General features: G+C 44.9%; 1 protein-coding gene across 2 annotated transcripts in view; it reads left to right on the top strand.

Moving 5' to 3' along the window:
- The window catches only part of LOC120992023 (zinc finger protein OZF-like), a 90,214-nt gene that overhangs the window by 6,766 nt on the left and 62,554 nt on the right, over positions 1–20,894 (top strand). Inside the window, exon 2 of one of the 2 annotated variants that reach the window (XR_005776900.1) lies at positions 10,485–10,968. Coding sequence is in view for 1 of the 2 variants with exons in the window: in XM_040420785.1 (XP_040276719.1) it covers positions 9,032–10,233 (1,202 nt within the window). In the remaining variant the exon portion in view is untranslated. Of the gene's footprint in view, positions 1–9,031; positions 10,234–10,484; positions 10,969–20,894 lie in introns of those variants that run through there. The other variant, XM_040420785.1, reaches the window with a different exon arrangement.

Genomic DNA, 20,894 nt, shown 5'->3' with positions numbered 1-20,894 from the left:
CCAATTTTGGTGAGCTCGTGCAAATTGTAGCCTCTTTTCCCTATTTGTAGTGGAGATAAGTGGTACCCGGTGGGGTCTTCTGCTGTTGTAGCCCATCCGCCTCAAGGTTGTGCGTGTTGTGGCTTCACAAATGCTTTGCTGCAGACCTCGGTTGTAACGAGTGGTTATTTCAGTCAACGTTGCTCTTCTATCAGCTTGAATCAGTCGGCCCATTCTCTGACCTCTAGCATCCACAAGGCATTTTTGCCCACAGGACTGCCGCATTCTGGATGTTTTTCCCTTTTCACACCATTCTTTGTAAACCCTAGAAATGGTTGTGCGTGAAAATCCCAGTAACTGAGCAGATTGTGAAATACTCAGACCGGCCCGTCTGGCACCAACAACCATGCCACGCTCAAAATTGCTTAAATCACCTTTCTTTCCCATTCTGACATTCAGTTTGGAGTTCAGGAGATTGTCTTGACCAGGACCACCCCCCTAAATGCATCGGAGCAACTGCCATGTGATTGGTTGACTAGATAATTGCATTAATGAGAAATAGAACAGGTGTTCCTAATAATTATTTAGGTGAGTGTAGAAGTATTGTGATGCATTGTAAAGGGGATCAGACCCCCAAAAGTTGAAGTCCCAGAGTGGGACAAAAAAATGAAGTGGAAAAAAAAAGTTAAAGAAATAAAGTTTTACAATTTTTTTTTAAAGTTTCAAGTAAAAAACAAACAAACATAAAACTTCCTTTTTCCAAAATAAAGTCAAAAACAATTGTAAAAAATTGGGAAAAAAGAAAAGTAGACATATTAGGTATCACCGCGTCCGTATCGACCGGATCTATAAAAATATCACATGACCTAACCCCTCAGATGAACACTGTCAAAAAAGTTAATTAAAAACTGTGCTAAAAAAACAGTTTTTTGTCACCTCCCATCACTCAAAGTGCAACACCGAGCGATCAAAAAGGCATATGCCCTGCAAAATAGTACCAATCTAACCGTCAACTCATTCCACAAAAAATGAGCCCCTACATAGGATAACAACCCAAAATAAATAAATAAATATGGCTCTCAGAATAGGGAGACACTAAAACATCTTTTTTTTTGTTTAAAAAATATTATTGTGTAAAACTTAAGTAAATAAAAAGTATACATATTTGGTATTGCCACGTCCGTAACGACCTGCTCTATAAATATATCACATGACCTAACCCTTCAGGTGAACACCGTAAAAAAATAAATATAAAAACGGTGTCAAAAGCCATTTTTTGTCACCTTACATCACAAAAGTGTAATAGCAAGCGATCAAAAAGCCATATGCACTCCAAAATAGTACCAATCAAACTGTCCTCTAATCCCGCAAAAATCATACCCTACCTAAGACAATCGCTCAAAACATAAAAAAAAAACTATGGCTCTCAGAATATGGAGACACTATAGTCATATTTGGTATAATCACGTCCGTAACAACCAGCTCTATACAAATACCACATGATCTAACCTGTCAGATGAAAGCTGTAAATAACAAAAAATAAAAAGGTGCCAAAACAGCTTTTTTGTGTTACCTTGCCTCACAAAAAGTGTAATATAAAGAAACCAAAAAATCATATGTGCCCTGAAATAGTACCAACAAAACTGCCACCCTATCCCGTAGTTTCCAAATGGGGTCACTTTTTTGGAGTTTCTACTCTAGGGGTGCATCAGGGGGGCTTCAAATGGGACATGGTGTCAAAAAAACAGTCCAGCAAAATCTGCCTTCCAAAAAACCGTATGGCGTTCCTTTCCTTCTGCGCCCTGCCGTGTGCCCGTACAGCGGTTTACGACCACATATGGGGTGTTTCTGTAAACTACAGAATTAGGGCAATAAATATTGAGTTTTGTTTGGCTGTTAACCCTTGCTTTGTTACTGTAAAAATTGATTAAATTGTAAAATTTGCCAAAAAGGTGAAATTCTGAAATTTCTTCTTCATTTTCCATTAATTCTTGTGGAACACCTAAAGGGTTAACAAAATTTGTTAAATCAGTTTTGAATACCTTGAGCGGTGTAGTTTATAGAATGGGGTCACTTTTGGGTGGTTTCTATTATGTAAGCCTCACAAAGTGACTTCAGACCTGAACTGGTCCTTAAAAAGTGTGTTTTGGAAATCTTCTGAATTTTGGGGACTTCTAAGCCTTATATCTGATACCCATTCACAAAATGATCCAAACATGAAGTAGACATAAGGTGAATGTAAAGTAATAACTATATTTGGAGGTATTACTAGCTATTATAAAAGTAGAGAAATTGAAATTTGCTAATTTTTTTGATAAATTTGGTATTCTTTTTTATAAATTAAAAATTTAGACTAAATTTTACCAGTGTCATGAAGTACAACATGTGACAAAAAAAAAACGGTCTCAGAATGGATAAGTAAAAGCGTTTTAAAGATATTACCACATAAAGTGACACTGGTCAGATTTGCAAAAAACGGCCTGGTCCTTATGGGGTTAAAGACAATTGGGTGATTTATGAAGCCCCGGAGCCTGAATTCCGGAGCCGTAAAGTCACTTCTCATTTGTACAAGTAGCTCGTTGTTTGGTCTTGTCCACCATTTTGTTATAAATGGGCGGAGTGTGAGAGGGGCGTGGACCAAACATCCCGCCACTATCCCCGTTACTTACCCTAGTCTTCTGGGGGAATCTCCGCCCGTTCCTAGTCAGCGCCTCTTTGGGGCATCTGATGCCGCTGCAGACTAGATGAGACCTGACGTTACACACCATCGTGGTCTCCTCAATGTCTTCTACTGAAAAGGCCAGAAACCCCCACATAGCATTGTCATCTGAGGGCACAAGGTCTGATCTCGGGGTGGGAGGTCGTCTACATAAGAGGAGCGGGCGACCTCTGTCATCAGGGGATGGAAGCTTCCAACCATCCTGCCGCCCTGAACTCAGATGTCTGCAGAAGACTTGTGTCTCGGGTTTGAGGTCAGCACCAGGAAGGACAACATTCTCCTCCCGAAACTGAACTACACGTCCCAGAAGTCGGCTGAATTCACCACAGCTACAGCATTAGAGAGAACCACAAGTCCCAGCATATCCAGGGTGTTATTATAGGATGTCAGAGGAGAGAACTACAACTCCCAGCATTGTTTTAGCTCTAAGAGAAAAGCCACTAGACTCATCGCTTCTCCATGCAAAGCTCCGCCCCCTGATGTCACATGGTCATCATTACAGTCCTCTCATCCAGTCAACACAGAGCCCCGCCCCCTGCACTGATCACACAATAATGACATTCACAGGTCCTTCAGCTTTTTTCCTTTGCACTACAAAACTCCGCCCCTACTCTGATCACATGATGTTCACATCATCACAGGTCCTTCACCACCTCTTCTCTGCATTGCTGGGAACCACCCACTACACTAATCACATGTCCTTCCCACTATTTATACTCTCCACTGCTAAGCTCCACCCCCTGCACTGATCACATGATGATATCACCCCAGGTCCTTCACCCCCTCTTATCCTTTCCACTGCTGAGCCCCGCCCCCTGATCACATGACGGTGAGGTCACCCCAGGTCCTTCACAACCTCTTCTCCTCTCCTGAGCCCCGCCCCCTGCACTGAGCACATGACGGTGAGGTCACCCCAGGTCCTTCACCACCTCTTCTCCTCCCCACTTCTGAGCCCCGCCCCCTGCACTGATCACATGACGGTGACGTCACCGCAGGTCCTTCAGCTCTGGCAGTGCAGCAGATACTGGGCAGGTCCTGGTCGGTAGTCAGGGCTCTTGTTCTCTCTGGTATCAGCCATTCCTCCAGCCTGCAGGTAAGATGAGCTGTGAGGAGACAGTGTGGTGGAGAGCTCAGACATGTCACCTCTGGAGATTCTCCTCCATTACACACAAGGAATCCTTCTCCTCAGCTTAGTATGATGGGGGAGGAGTAGTGGGGATAGTGGGGGTTGTCATCATTCGCTGCTGGATGAGAGAATCTGCTCCGTGTGAATGAGGTTTTCAGCTGATAATTCTCAGATTTCGGGGGAAATCCTTTCTTTTATACAGAAACGTCCAGTGTCCTCCAGAACCCTCCTCCCCTCACAGGCCGGGCCCGATAGTTACCATGGAGACCGGCCCCGCCCAGGGCTCATTAGTGGGGGAGGAGCCTGGAGGACGCTGTCAGCGGATAACTCCCATCATCTATATTCTCACGTCCTCATCATTCCTATTATGTGGCCGATGTGAAATGTGATGTAAAGGGTTAAGTCAGGGAATGTCTGATGTCACATGACCGTCATAGACGCAGTCAGCGGCGGTGTGAGGGGGGATGGTGGAGTAGTAGTAGCAGCAGGGGGTGTGGCTGTGGGGGCGTGGCTTAACACCAGGTGTTATTTGACACCAAGGGGAATCCGTCCCCCTTATTGTGGACTATTATCTGAACTCGGGTTCTCATGAGACCAACATTTTGATTCGATACCATTCTATACCACGCAAAAAAAAATAAAACACCGAAAAAGCCGCGTGCATTCCGCATTTTACGGAACGTCCGGCCCATAATCGAACAGTCCGATCCTATTTTTTTTTTACGGTGTTTAACTGAGGGGTTAGTTCATGTGATATTTCTATGGAGAAGGTTCTTATGGACACTGCGATACCTAATATGTCTACTTTTTTTATTTATTTAACTTTTACACAATAATAGCATTTTTTAAACAAAAAAAATCCTGTTTTAGTGTCTCCATAGTCTGAGAGCCATGTTTTTTTTTTTGGGTGATTGTTTTAAGTAGGGGCTCATTTTTTGCGGGATGAGGTGACGGCGCATACAGCAGGGGTCCGGCTATCAGTGACTGCCGGACCCCTGCCGCTGATCGGGTGGGCGCAGCTCCTGTACCCGCCTGATCAGTGCTCCATACATGTACGGCGCTGGTCCTTAAGTCACGGAAACCAGCGCCGTACATGGATGGCACGGGTCCTTAAGGGGCTGATGCCCCCATTAGTGCTCCCTATTATTATTAATGCCCCCATTAGTGCCCCCCAGTAATATTAATGCCCCCATTAGTGCTCCCTATTATTAATAATACCCCTATTAGTGCTCCCCAGTAATATTAATGCCCCCATTAGTGCTCCCCAGTAATATTAATGCCCCCATTAGTGCTCCCCAGTAATATTAATGCCCCCATTAGTGCTCCCCAGTAATATTAATGCCTCCATTAGTGCCCCCCAGTAATATTAATGCTCCCATTAGTGCCCCCCAGTAATAATGCCCCCATTAGTGCCCCGAGTAATATTAATGCCCGCATTAGTGCCCCCCAGTAATATTAATGCCCGCATTAGTGCCCCCCAGTAATATTAATGCCCCCCAGTAATATTAATGCCCGCATTAGAGCCCCCCAGTAATATTAATGCCCCCATTAGTGCCCCAGTAATATTAATGCCTCCATTAGTGCCCCCCAGTAATAATGCCCCCATTAGTGCCCCCAGTAATATTAATGCCCCCATTAGTGCCCCCAGTAATATTAATGCCCCCATTAGTGCCCCCAGTAATATTAATGCCCGCATTAGTGCCCTCCAGTAATATTAATGCCTCCATTAGTGCCCCCCAGTAATATTAATCCCTCCATTAGTGCCCCCAGTAATATTAATGCCCCCATTAGTGCCCCCAGTAATATTAATGCCCGCATTAGTGCCCCCATTAGTGCCCCCAGTAATATTAATGCCTCCATTAGTGCCCCCCAGTAATAATGCCCCTATTAGTGCCCTTAGTAATATTAATGCCCCCATTAGTGCCCCTCAGTAATATTAATGCCCCCATTAGTGCCCCCAGTAATATTAATGCCTCCATTAGTGCCCCCCAATAATAATGCCCGCATTAGAGCCCCCCAGTAATATTAATGCCCCCATTAGTGCCCCCAGTAATATTAATGCCTCCATTAGTGCCCCCAGTAATAATGCCCCCATTAGTGCCCCCAGTAATATTAATGCCCCCATTAGTGCCCCCAGTAATATTAATGCCCCCATTAGTGCCCCCCAGTAATATTAATGCCTCCATTAGTGCCCCCAGTAATATTAATGCCCCCATTAGTGCCCCCCAGTAATATTAATGCCCGCATTAGTGCCCTCCAGTAATATTAATGCCTCCATTAGTGCCCCCAGTAATATTAATGCCCCCATTAGTGCCCCCCAGTAATATTAATGCCCCCATTAGTGCCCCCCAGTAATATTAATGCCCCCATTAGTGCCCCCCAGTAATATTAATGCCCCCATTAGTGCCCCCCAGTAATATTAATGCCCCCATTAGTGCCCCCCAGTAATATTAATGCCCCCATTAGTGCCCCCCAGTAATATTAATGCCTGTCACATGGATTATCACTATTAAAGTAAAACTATTGCAGAGAAATCTTGTGTTGGCGAAGTACCAAAGACTTCCTGCGCCTGCGCACTTCATGTTTAACTGAGGGCATCAGCCTCAAATGCGTCACTGGGCATGCGCCTGCGCAAGATTTCTCCGCGTAGCTGAAGGCAAGTATAAGCGGCGCTGTCTCGCATCAGTGACGTAGCGAGGGGGGGGCGGTAGCAACTGCGCTGATGGAGGCGTGGAGTTTCAGCCCAGGTGTGCTTGGGCTCTGCTGGAGGGCGGGCCTGGGCACTGGATGGGGGCGTTCCTGGGCACCGTTAAAAGAAAATAACGCCCCTCTGGGCACCTTACTGCCTTATTTGCATATACTACAAAGATGATTTTCGCAAGATAGAAACAAGAAACTCCAAATGAAAGGTACTTCAGAGAAGGAGGTGTCATCTTCTACATGACAGTAGTTTTACTTTAATAGTGATAATAATCCATGTGTCAGATTTCCTTTAATTCCTCCATTAGTGCCCCGAGTAATATTAATGACTCCATTATTGCCCCCCAGTATTAATGATGTCCTCATTAGTGCTCCAGTAATATTAATGCCCCTATAACTGCCCCCAGTAATATTAATGCCTCCATTAGAGCCCCCCAGTATTAATAATGCCCCCATTGGTGCCTTCCAGAATTAATAATGCCCCCATTAGTTCCCCCAGTAATATTAATGCCTCCATTAGAGCCCCCCAGTATTAATAATGCCCCCATTGGTGCCTTCCAGAATTAATAATGCCCCCATTAGTTCCCCCAGTAATATTAATGCCTCCATTAGTGCCCACCAGTATTAATAATGCCCCCATTAGTGCCTTCCAGAATTAATAATGCCCCTAGTAATATTAATGCCCCAAGTAATTTTAATGCCCCCATTAGTACCCCCCAGAATTAAGTATGCCCTCATTAGTGCCCTCCAGTACTAGTAATGCCTCAGTTAGAGCCCCCCAGAATTAATAATGCCCCATTAGAGACCCTAGTATTAATGATGCCCCCACTAGTAGTGCCCCCCAATAATATCAATCAATGCCTCCATTAGTGCTCCCCTGAATTAATAATGCCCCATTAGTGCTCCCCAGTAATATCAATGCCCCTTTCTCTGGTTGTGAAAAAAATAAATAAAAAATCATCTCCTTCATTTATTTAACCTTTATTCCTTTATTTCTTCATGAAGAACACCAGCAATACAAGCCTTCTCCTGAATGACCACCAAGGATGGACAGGAAGGAGATCAGCAGAAGAATATTAGACCTCACCTTGGAGATCATCTCCCTGCTGAGCGGAGAGGTAAACTTTTCTAGATTTCTCTCCTCTTTATTGTATTCTGTAACAAGTCAGACATCGTGAAGGAGAATCCATCATAGGAAGTGATAGGAAGAGTCCAGGGTCCTGGAGAACGGCCCCCAGACCTTCCAAGTGATGGAGAACCTGAAGATCAGCCCCCAGTATGGTGAGTGATGTGTCATGTGACCAATAGTCATGTTGTAGGAGCCATGAGGAGGTAAGTAGGCACGTTGTACCAGGAGGAGAGGGCCGGAGGAGAGCACATGGCCCCTGAAGGGTTTATTCCCTAAGTGTCTCTCTCCATCCACAGGAGTACACAATAGTGAAGAAGACATCGGGGGACTGTGTGACTCCCATCATCCATCTCCAGGAATCAGGAGGGCGGAGCAGGACCCATCACCTCATCACAGAGCCTCATCCCCTGATACATGAGCAGAAGATCCTACAACTCACCCACAAGATGATGGAGCTGCTGACTGGAGAGGTGACACTGCTGGGAATGCTGGGAAATTCTCCAGTAACAGCACTGGAGGGGTCTGGGTGATGACGGTGTCATTGTGTTGTCAGGTTCCTATAAGGTGTCAGGATGTCACTGTCTATTTCTCCATGGAGGAGTGGGAGTATATAGAAGGACACAAGGATCTGTACATGGAGGCCATGATGGAGGAGCACCAGCCTCTTATATCACAAGGTAAGAGTCATCATGTGCAGCTACAAACCACAATGCTCCATCCACCAACCCCAAACCAAGATTCTCCTTTTGAGTTAAAATGATGTCCATTTGGTGTTGAATGGCACATTGTGCTGGTGGAGTGCAGGGCCGGCTGCCAGACATGGTCAGGCTTTTCAAATTTTTAAGTTTTTTTAAGTTGTGATTTACTGTATGTAATAAAAGTCATGGTTGGGTGTAAATCAGAAGGTTGAACTTTGTTATGAAGTTGTAAAAAGCTTTCTAAGGCTGGAATCACACATGCAGTTTTTGGTGCATTTTTTATTTTTTTTGCAAAAGCCAGAACTGGATTCAAAATGTATGTCTTCCTGCAGGATCAACTCCCAGCCTAATGTGAAAGTTATAAGTTTGTATACTCTTTAGTTTGGCAAAAATAACACAAATTTACATTTTTACCTTAACAGAAAATCACAGTAAAAATACTGAAAATGTCATGTTACCACTAGAGAAGGAAGATATCATGCAGCGCTCTTCAGGGGAAAACCTCATTATCCTTAATGTACATCCAGGACTTCACAGTACAGATCTGTCATATAATCCTCCTAATTATGAGGAACCTTCTCCTGACCAATCACAGATTGTTACCACAAGTACAATTCAGAAAGGGGGTGAAAGATTTCACTGTGGTAAAGAGTTGACAGAAATCTCGGGTCTTTCTACACACAGAATAATTCACACACAAGAGAATCCATACTCCTGCTCAGAATGTGGGAAGTGCTACACAGAAAAATCACATCTTATTATACATGAGAGACGTCACACAGGGGAGAAACCATATTCATGTTCAGAATGTGGGAAGTGCTTCATAGATAAATTGAGTCTTGTTAGACATGAGAGACGTCACACAGGAGAGAAACCATATTCATGTTCAGAATGTGGGAAATGTTTTACACGGAAATCAAATCTTGTTGCACATCAGAAATTTCACAAAGGAGAGAAGCCATATTCTTGTTCAGAATGTGGGAAATGTTTTACACTGAAATCAATTCTTGTTAAACATGAGAGAATTCACACAGGAGAGAAGCCGTATTCATGTTCAGAATGTGGGAAATGTTTTACACAAAAGTCTGATCTTGTTAAACATGAGAGAATTCACACAGGAGAAAAGCCGTATTCATGTTCAGAATGTGGGAAATGTTTTACACGGAAATCAAATCTTGTTGCACATCAGAAATTTCACAAAGGAGAGAAGCCATATTCTTGTTCAGAATGTGGGAAGAGTTTTACATATAAATCAAATTTTGTTACACATGAGAGAACTCATACAGGAGAGAAGCCGTATTCATGTTCAGAATGTGGGAAGAGTTTTAGATATAAATCAGATTTTGTTACACATGAGAGAACTCATACAGGAGAGAAGCCGTATTCATGTTCAGAATGTGGGAAATGTTTTACACGAAAATCACTTCTCGTTATACACGATAAAATTCACACAGGAGAGAAGCCGTATTCATGTTCTGAATGTGGGAAGAGTTTTAGATATAAATCAAATTTTGTTACACATGAGAGAACTCATACAGGAGAGAAGCCGTATTCATGTTCAGAATGTGGGAAGAGTTTTAGATGTAAATCAAATTTTGTTACTCATGAGAAAACTCATACAGGAGAGAAGCCGTATTCATGTTCAGAATGTGGGAAATGTTTTACACGAAAATCACTTCTCGTTATACACGATAAAATTCACACAGGAGAGAAGCCGTATTCATGTTCAGAATGTGGGAAGAGTTTTAGATATAAATCAAATTTTGTTACACATGAGAGAACTCATACAGGAGAGAAGTCTTATTCATGTTCAGAATGTGGGAAATGTTTTACAGAGAAGTCAAATCTTGTTAGACATGAGAAAAGTCACACAGGAGAGAAACTATTTCCCCCTATTTAGCATATGTCGTTATTAGTGGATCTCAAATAGCCAATAGGACGGTTTGGTTTTGATGACATTTTTCCCGCCTCCCAGAAAACCAAATTATATAACTGTGAGGTCAACTGTGATCCATGGAAGAAAAGTATTACTTCCAGAACAGTGAGGATGAACTGTCCCCATGAATCTTGCTTCTTATCACTGTATTCACACCTCCACCCACACTGCGGGAGAGCCCAGAGTGACATGGGGAGAAGTAACGACGCTCCATGTAATAGTTTTATAACGTATGTGGACAGATTAATATTTCATCTTTATCCAAACAGTATTTACACTTAAAATAACGTCTTCTATTTGCTCCACGACAGCGTCACCATTGTCACTGACAGACATTGTCTTCTTGGCTCATATTATACTTTCTCCTAGCGCTGTGACCTTCATTGCTCTTACAGACTAACCCTCTTGTGTGGCGTGTTCAAAAAAATATATTTTCTGCTTATTAAAGCTTCCCTCAAGTGCTGTCTGCTATAGTAACTTTCTTGAGACCACTTGTTTGTAACTTCCAGCTAAGGCTTTTTTCACACTCGCGTTAGGCTTGTCCAGCAGAGGAACAGTCTGATCTATACTAATGTTTTCACGCGTGTGCTGCCAGAGGTCCGCCCCGGCCCCATTCACTATAATGGGGACCGGCCAGAGATCCAGCCGCAGCACGGCAAACCTGCCGAGAGACGGCCTAACAAAAACCGCAGCGTTTGTTAGGATATTCTAGAAATGTCTGAGATGACAATATTCATGTAACACACACACACACACACACCAACAATCACATTAAAACTGGAAAAAACCTCCCTAAAATGTCACTGGTTAAATTGCAAATTTTGCTATTAGTTTTGAAGTAAATATACTCAGGTGACTGAAATGCATTTTAACCCCTTAGTGACATGACTAATTTTATCCTTAAGGACCAGTAACATTTTTCCCCTTTTTGTTCCTTCAGTCATGACTTTATGTTTTCTTCAATTTAGCTATATGAGACCTTCAATTTTGCAGGACGCGTGGTGGTGTTTTTTTTTTTTTAAGAACCATTAGGGGTACATATAGTGTATGGAATAACTTTTAGTATTTTATTTTTAGGGGGAAGATAAAAAAAAAATTCAATTTTTACATTATTGTATTTTGTTTGATTTACTTTTACGGCATTCACTGTGGTTAAATATATTATATTCCTCTCTAGTTATCATCGTTATCACTATTACGGTAGCGTGTAACGGGTATCACTAGAGAAGCTGTCTGCGTATTGTATGGTGCAGATAGGACATGGACTGGAGGGACAGTGAAAAATGAAAAAGCTTTATTGATTGGGGGTGTGGGGCTCAAGTGTTTGCTGTGACTTATTTGACGCTGTGATACAGATACTGGTAAATGTCTCGGTCAGGGCATCAATAAACAGCCTAATTTGGCACATAGAGGTGATTGGATGGACAAGCGCTCATCTTCCCACTCCTTTCCTTGAAAAAAAAAGATAAATATGTGACAGTCAGACAGAGAGTATGCTTTCTTTTTTTAAATAAACAGATCATTTTCATTAACATTTTTTCCAATTTACAAATATGAAAAAGAAAATAGAAATCCTTCATGAGATATAGACTTGGGTAGATTCAGTCCGGTTCATCATTCAGACAGATATTAAGATATTTTCATAAACGGCAACCAGCTTTCAATAATACAGGCATGTTATACAGAGATATACCCATTCAATTGTGGTACAAAAGAGTATTGAATAAAACTTCCCTCGACCACCCACTCCCCCTTCCAGTGACAGGACGGGCACGCTACCGCCAACACAGGTACAATGTATGATGGCACCGAGGAAGATGCAGCCGACACCCTAAGCACAAGCCCATTCCCAACTCTTACCATTAAAGGGGTATTCCCATCACAATGATCACTGTTAAATCTGCGCACGCCGGCACTGTACTATACAGGCCAGGAACAAGTCACCATGGCGCATGCGTGGCGGCGTGTTGCGTTCTCAGGACATTGTGCGGCCCGGAGAAAAACTTCAGTCTTCTGCGCAAGCGCGGCCCTGTCGGGAGAAGACGTCAATCAAGCCCAGCCGAATCCAGGAAGTGAAAAATTTCCCTTCCCAATCTAGACTCATATAAGCATGATCCAGAACTCTATTTATCACTGAAACCACTCCTCCCAACACAGCCCAGATACTCATATGCCATATCATATTACAGTAGAACTGCCTTAATTCTACGTGGCATTGATTCAACAAGGTGCTGATAGCATTCTTTAGAAATGTTGGTCCATATTGATAGGATAGCATCTTGCAGTTGATGGAGATTTGAGGGATGCACATCCAGGGCACGAAGCTCCCGTTCCACCACATCCCAAAGATGCTCTATTGGGTTGAGATCTGGTGACTGTGGGGGCCATTTTAGTACAGTGAACTCATTGTCATGTTCAAGAAACCAATTTGAAATGAGTCGAGCTTTGTGACATGGTGCATTATCCTGCTGGAAGTAGCCATCAGAGGATGGATACATGTTCTCATTCTGTTTACGCCAAATTCGGACTCTACGATTTGAATGTCTCAACAGAAATCGAGACTCATCAGACCAGGCAACATTTTTCCAGTCTTCAACAGTCCAATTTTGGTGAGCTCGTGCAAATTGTAGCCTCTTTTTCCTATTTGTAGTGGAGATGAGTGGTACCCGGTGGGGTCTTCTGCTGTTGTAGCCCATCCGCCTCAAGGTTGTGCGTGTTGTGGCTTCACAAATGCTTTGCTGCATACCTCGGTTGTAACGAGTGGTTATTTCAGTCAACGTTGCTCTTCTATCAGCTTGAATCAGTCGGCCCATTCTCCTCTGACCTCTAGCATCCACAAGGCATTTTTGCCCACAGGACTGCCGCATACTGGATGTTTTTCCCTTTTCACACCATTCTTTGTAAACCCTAGAAATGGTTGTGCGTGAAAATCCCAGTAACTGAGCAGATTGTGAAATACTCAGACCGGCCCGTCTGGCACTAACAACCATGCCACGCTCAAAATTGCTTAAATCACCTTTCTTTCCCATTCTGACATTCAGTTTGGAGTTCAGGAGATTGTCTTGACCAGGACCACACCCCTAAATGCATTGAAGCAACTGCCATGTGATTGGTTGACTAGATAATTGCATTAATAAGAAATAGAACAGGTGTTCCTAATAATTCTTTAGGTGAGTGTATACCCCCTTCTTCAGGTGAATAATCTCATCCATTCTGTTAAAAAATTCTGCCCTAGATGGGGGTTGAGGTCTTAGCCGGTATATAGCAATTCGTTTCCTGGTCTGGAAGAGCAGACGCTGCACCCTGAGACGTGAATAACGGTTTTTAATGTCCAATATTCCCAACACACATGCCCTCAGACCAGGCGAAACAGAAACTTGATATGCTTCTTTAATACAGGTCCAATAAGTTCTAAGCTCCCACAACTTGTGCATTAGGGATGCTGGACTCTCCCCACATCTAGGGCACGAGGCATCGCTCCTAACCCCGATCCTGAACAGAAAGGATGGCGTCTAATATACCCGATGGATAAGAAATAATTGTGATATACACTGGCCTTCACACAGTGATAACTGAGGTGTCAGTGCAAGTACTGCTTTCCATTGATCCTCCCCCTCCCATTTTTGTTTGACCCCCAGAGAATCTTGCTTCACAGATTTCACAAACAGGTTCCTATATATGGATGATATTAGTCCGCTTGAGGAGACAATGTGAGAATTTGTTGCAACAGTGGGACTGTTGTATAGGTAAGCGACACAGACCTTGTCTGAGCTTGGAATGCCTGTCTTAATTGCACAAATTGATAAAAGGCCGTATGAGGGAGGGCAAACCCATTCCTGAGTTGCTCAAATGATTTAAACACAGCCTCTCTTTGCAGCTGGTATAGAAACCTCACACCCTTCCGTTCCCATTGAGAGAATCCTTCCAGACGAAACAGTTCAGGCAATTGAGGATTTCTCCATACAGGACTGACCTGAGTAAAGCCCCGAACCGACAGCAATTCCCAACACTTATGACAAACCTTCGAAATCAAATTGAGGGTAGAATATCTCGCCACCCTGTCAGAGAGACCACCATTATGCGTAGGGGTGCACCGAAATTCCGGCAGCCGAAAATATTGGCCGAAAATGTACCTAATCCATTTCGGCCGATATTGTTACATATCGGCCGAAAATATGGGGTGTGGGATTTGTCACCCACCAAGTAGCTCACCATCTGCGGGCGGGCGGTTTACTTTAAGTCACTGCATCTTTATTTTACCTTACAATCGTGACGCTCCAGTAACAACTCTGGAGCGGAGGGCGGCGTAACGTCACTTACTCACGTGACGCGCCTGCTCCGCCTCCTTCATTCATAAAGTGGGCGGAGCAGGTGCGTCACATGAGTAAGTGACGTTACGCCGCCCTCCGCTCTGCCTGCAGAGTTGTTACTGGAGCGTCACGATTGTAAGGTAAAATAAAGATGCAGTGAGTGATTAGTCTGCTGTGAGCAGCAGGGCCGGCGCTGTTATGGGTAGGGGGATCGGTCTATGGCACTGCTATGGGGAGGGGGGATCTGTGCACTGTTATGCCCATAACAGTGCACATATCCCCCCCTCCATAACAGCGCCACCCACAGATCCCCCCCTCCATAACAGCGCCACCCACTGATCCCCCTCTCCATAACAGCGCCACCCACAGATCCCCCTCTCCATAACAGCGCCACCCACAGATCCCCCCCTCCATAACAGCGCCACCCACAGATCCCCCTCTCCATAACAGCGCCACCCACAGATCCCCCTCTCCATAACAGCGCCACCCACAGATCCCCCTCTCCATAACAGAGCCACCCACAGATCCCCCCTCCATAACAGCGCCACCCACAGATCCCCCTCTCCATAACAGCGCCACCCACAGATCCCCCCTCCATAACAGCGCCACCCACAGATCCCCCTCTCCATAACAGCGCCACCCACAGATCCCCCTCTCCATATATAATATGTTTTATTAAATTCATGAAAAAGAATTATTAATAAAATCATTTAAAAAAAAGTATTTTAAAAGTATTTGGGCAAAAAGGCAGTTTCGGGTTTCGGTCAAGGGCATCCTGAATTTTCGGTTTCGGACCAGAATTTTCATTTCGGTGCACCCCTATGCGGTTTCTTTTCTTAGAGAGAATCCTTTAAGACGTCTGCTGCAGCCAATAATCGACAGTTTTTTTTACATCCCTTCTGCATGGTATGTGCTCCAGCTCTCAGCATTAGTACTTCCTTAACCCCTTACGGACCTGCGCCGTACATGTACGGCGCAGATGTCGGTGACTTAAGGACCAGCGCTGTATATGTACGGTGTGGTGATCGGACAGATGCAGGAAATGCGCCCGCCCAATCAGCGGCAGGGGTCCGGAAGTCACTGATAGCCGGATCCCTGCTGCATGCACCGGCATCGGTGAAATCACCGATGCTGCCGTATTAACCCTTGATGTGCCGTGGTCAGCGCTGACCGTGGCACGTGCGATGTCCGTGCATTGAGGAAGCAGCCATCGGGTCCCCACGCTGCTGTGACGGGGATCCGAAGGCAGGGAAGGCAGCCCAATCTTTCCTTAGGCTTCGTGGCTGCCTTCTGTGACAGCCTGTGAGATCCAGCCCCCTGCATTACACTGTGTAATACACTTGCAGCCAATGCTTTACAATATAGAAGTATTGTGATGCATTGTAAAGGGGATCAGACCACCAAAAGTTGAAATCCCAGAGTGGGACAAAAAAATAAAGTGGAAAAAAAAAGTTAAAGAAATAAAGTTTTACAATTTTTTTTTAAAGTTTCAAGTAAAAACAAAAACAAAAAAAACTTCCTTTTTCCAAAATAAAGTCAAAAACAATTGTAACAAATTGGGAAAAAAAGAAAAGTAGACATATTAGGTATCACCGCGTCCGTATCGACCGGATCTATAAAAATATCATATGACCTAACCCCTCAGATGAACACTGTCAAAAAAGTTAAATAAAAACTGTGCTAAAAAAAATGTTTTTTGTCACCTCCCATCACTCAAAGTGCAACACCGAGCGATCAAAAGTGTCAATTTTGACGTAAATTTGTTTTCCCTTAGTCCTAACAGCAGCACAAGTGGGGTATTTGCCCCTGTGAAGCTGGTCAGGACAGGCAGAATTTTTGTTGAATAAAATTCTGCATCATCAATAATTAATTAGTTAATTAATTCCCCCCCCCCTTATATAGACCGTCCTCCACAGGACTAGTTGCTTTTTTAACAAGTAATCATAACAGCATAACGGGAGGGATATTTGTGTGCTGCTGTTAGGACTAAGGGAAAACAAATTTACGTCAAAATTGACGCTTCCCTTTCGTCCTAACCAGCAGCACAAGTGGGGAAGTAGCAAGGAACCTCACACAAATTATGGGAGGGCTAAAGGACTTCCTGCTAAGTAGTTGAACTATCCCACAGGAGTTAGAGAGCTGACCTATGGAAGAGCAGCATTTAACACGGACCGTCCAAAGGCTGTTCCCTCTGAACGCCTACTCTCTAGGCGGTAATGGGAAATAAAGGTATTTTGCGTACTCCACGAGGCAGCAGCACAAATTTGCTCTAAAGGGATTAGTTTCCTTTCTGCATATGACGTAGAAACTGCCCTTGTAGAATGGGCAGATAAGAAGGATGGCGGTGGTAAGTCTTGGGACATAAAAGCCAGTTTAATAGCCTCTTTAATCCATCTGCTCAAGGTTGGCTTGGAAACCTTGAGCCCTCTGTTATTCCCCGAATAAGCAATCAGCAGATTTTCCGATCTCCTGAACTCTTCAGTTCTGTTTAAATATATTCTGAGGACCCTTGGGATGTCCAAGGTAAGTAATCTCTCCTCCTCAGGAGTGTTAGAAGTAGGAGAAAACACAGGTAGTGTTATCGTCTGATTGGTATTTACAAACGAAGGAACCTTTGGTAGAAAGGTAGGTAGAAATCTTAACAGGACCTTGTCCTGCAGAAAACTTAAATATGGTTCCGCTGCCCCCAGAGCCTGGAGCTCCCCAACCCTCTTGGCTGAGGTTATGGCCAAGGGAAAGGTATTTTAAGTCTACCTGTTCCAAAGGCTCGAAGGGGGGAGAGCACAACCCTCTTAAGACCACTGGCAGCTCCCACTCAGGAATTGGTCTCTGGATGCTGGGCCTAAGCCTCTGAGCACCTTTAAGGAACCTCTTGATTAGGGGGTCCTGAGAAATTGGTTTACCAAGGCATGCTGACAGGGCAGCGACATGAGTTTTCAGTGTAGATGGACTTAGACCCTTGTCTAGACTATCCTGCAGGAATTGAAGGATATCAGAGAGAGGAGGATCTGAGGAAACTACCTCTCTATTCGTGCACCATCGCATAAATATCTTGAATATGCGGGAATATTTCTGGTTCGTAGAATCCGCCCTGGAGTGAGAGATTGTTCTCAGGACCTCCACCGAAAGCCCTCTAGCTTCTAGAAGGGACCGGTCAGTCTCCAGGCTGTCAGACTGAGCCTCCTCAGATCTAGACAGGGACCTGTGTTCTGGTACACTAGGTTCTGTATTAGGGGAAGTCTCCAATAATTGCCCTGACTCATCTGCATGAGCTGGGTGAACCAAGACCTCTTTGGCCAGAATGGAATGATGGCTATCACTGAGGTCTGGTCTTGCTTGATCTTCATCAATACCCTTGGTATCATGGAAATTGGAGGGAATACATAGGCCAGCCTGAACCTCCATGTTATGGACAGCGCATCTATCGCTACCGGATTGTCCTCCTTGTACAAGGAGCAGAATTTGCTTACTTTGGCGTTCAAACGAGTTGCCATCAAATCGATCTCGGGAGTCCCCCAGCGTTGGACTATCCTGGAGAAGATGTTGTCGTTCAGGGACCACTCCCCCGGTACCGGAAGGCCCCGACTTAGACGATCTGCTACTATGTTGAGATCCCCTCTGATGTGAGCTGCCACTAGATGAGATAGATTGCTCTCTGCCCAAGATAGAATTAATCCCACCTCCCTCAGGAGGGTCCGGGATCTCGTTCCTCCCTGTCTGTTTAGATAAGCAACCACAGTTGTGTTGTCGGTCCGTACTCTCACGGCTTGATTTTGGATGAGAGGAGAGAAGTGATTGAGGGCTAATCTCACCGCCCTCAGATTGGACGAGAGGAGTCTCTCCTGAGGATTCCAGGTATTCTGAACTGTATTGTGTCCCAGATGGGCTCCCCAGCCTAGAAGGGAGGCGTGAGTCATTGATCAGCTCTGCGGTTCCCGCGACCTCTACCCCTCTTGTAACCTTCGGAACGTCTCTGGTTCCTCTCTCTTCCCTGGAATCTTCCACCTCTGCCTCTTCCACGTCCTCGAAAGGATTGCTGTGGGAGTGATTTTCCCTTCTTGTCCGCTAGATTTTCCATCAAGCAGTCTAGTTCGGAGCCAAACAACCTGCCAGGCTCGTAAGGGAGAGTGCACAGATTAAATTTGGAGATATTGTCCGCTACCCAGGGCTTCAGCCATAGAGGACGTCTGCTAGCAGCAGACAAAGCCATTGATTTAGCAGCTAGCTTTAGTTGCTGCTGAGACGCATCCGCCATGAAATCTATGCCCAACAGTAGAGTCTTAAACTGGTCCAGGATGTCATCTCTGGCGACTCCAGAATCTATATCTGACTGGATCTTGAGCATGCGGGCACGATCGAAGTCAGACACTTCGGTACAGGCTATGGCCACAGAGGCAGAGGCGGACGCCGCAGAATAATTGAGCCTAAGCGAACATTCTGCGCGTCTGTCAAGGGGATCCTTTAGATTACTCCCGTCATCGGAAGGCACCAAGGTTCTCCTGGAAAGCTTGGCTATTGCCATATCCACCTTAGGTGGTGGGACCCAATCCAGGGAGTCCCCGTCCTGTAGGGGAAACATAAGTTTAAACCTTTTGGTTAAGACCGGACCTTTCTCCGGATGTTTCCATTCTGTCGCCATAAATTTTTTAAGCGACTCATCCACTTTAAAGGCCCTTAGCCCCCTAGCGGTGGAGTGTGGAGCTTCCCCATGCTCAACATCCTGGTCCCTTGACCTGTTGGAGCGCAGTAATCTCTGTTTTTTTTCGGCTGGAAAAGAAAAAACCGACTCTTCTTCCTCAGAAGAGGAATCCTCGCCGAGCGAGACCACGTCCTCAGACATCGGAACAGGCCAAGGAGAGACCTGCCTAGGTCTCTTATTAGAGACTGCCCCCTTGATCTCCGCGATGGAGGTGTCCATGAACTCCTTCATCTAGGAGAACATTTCTACGACCGTAGGCTCAGGATTGGCCGGCCTAGGGCGACAGCCTGGACACCGATGGAACTCATAGGAATCCGGCAACGGGGTGCCACATCCGGAACAAGTCAGGTGTTTTTGCTTGTGAGCGGCATTTCCTAAGAAAAGAAATAAGCACTATTAAAATAGCTCCAACCCAAAGGGTCTATACCAGATGTCAATCTTACCGTGAGAAGGGGACGTCATGTTTAAGAACTTGAGCACCTTCTGATCAGAGTAGACAAAAACCGGATCAGCCAACAGTCAAGGTCAGCTGCACACAGAAACTGAGTGCAACACTGACCCAGCAAGCAGCTTGGCCTTAAATAGCAGGAAGGGGAGGGAGGGGGAGGAGGGAAGTAACCGCTCCTCCTCCAACAACCCCCAGGCTCCCCAACTATAAAATATAGAAAGTTCAAAGCTTAAGGATCGGGGGCTCCTCTGCCTTCCCCCCACTCCCTTACTTCCCCCGCAAGAATAGTAATGCTGTAGGGAGAATGTGACCTGCCGCGGCAGGTAACTGACATCGCGGACCGGAAGTGCCTTCAGTGACGCACTTCCGGTCGTGCGTCCGACTCACCGGAGCTGGATACGCAATCCAGCAGCGGGACGGAGGCGAAGGTACAGAGGGAGGGGACGGGACAGCAGCGGAGAAGGATCCAAGGGGAAGGGAGCTCCGCACGCATCTTGGTCACGTGCGCACCCCTGTTCTGACTTACAGGCTACGACATAGCCAGGACGCTCCTCATTCTCACGTTGCCCGGATGACAGGCAGGAGACAGCCAGTCCCCTGCCTGAACCTGTAAAAAGAATAATTACAGAATTAAGAACTGATGCAGAAAAAGTTAGTAATTTCTCCCCGAAACCACAGGGGGAGAGACTCTGAGTCATGCCTGTCTGACCAAACCCACAGGACAGAAAAAAAGCAACAAGTCCTGTGGAGGACAGTCTATATAAGGGGGGGAATTAATTAACTAATTAATTATTGATGATGCAGAATTTTATTCAACAAAAATTCCGCCTGTCCTGACCAGCTTCACAGGGGCAAATACCCCACTTGTGCTGCTGGTTAGGACAAAAGGGAAAGGCATATGCCCCGCAAAATAGTACCAATCTAACCGTCAACTCATTCCACAAAAAATGAGCCCCTACATAGGACAACAACCCCAAAAAAAAATATATATATATGGCTCTCAGAATAGGGAGACACTAAAACATCTTTTTTTTTGTTTCAAAAATATTATTGTGCAAAACTTAAGTAAATAAAAAGTATACATATTTGGTATTTCCACGTCCGTAACGACCTGCTCTATAAATATATCACATGACCTAACCCCTCAGGT

The sequence above is a fragment of the Bufo bufo genome, chromosome 2, assembly GCF_905171765.1.
Source record: "Bufo bufo chromosome 2, aBufBuf1.1, whole genome shotgun sequence".
NCBI lineage: Eukaryota > Metazoa > Chordata > Amphibia > Anura > Bufonidae > Bufo > Bufo bufo.
Note: the sequence above shows the minus strand (reverse complement) of the source record. Positions and strands in the feature narration are given on the sequence as shown.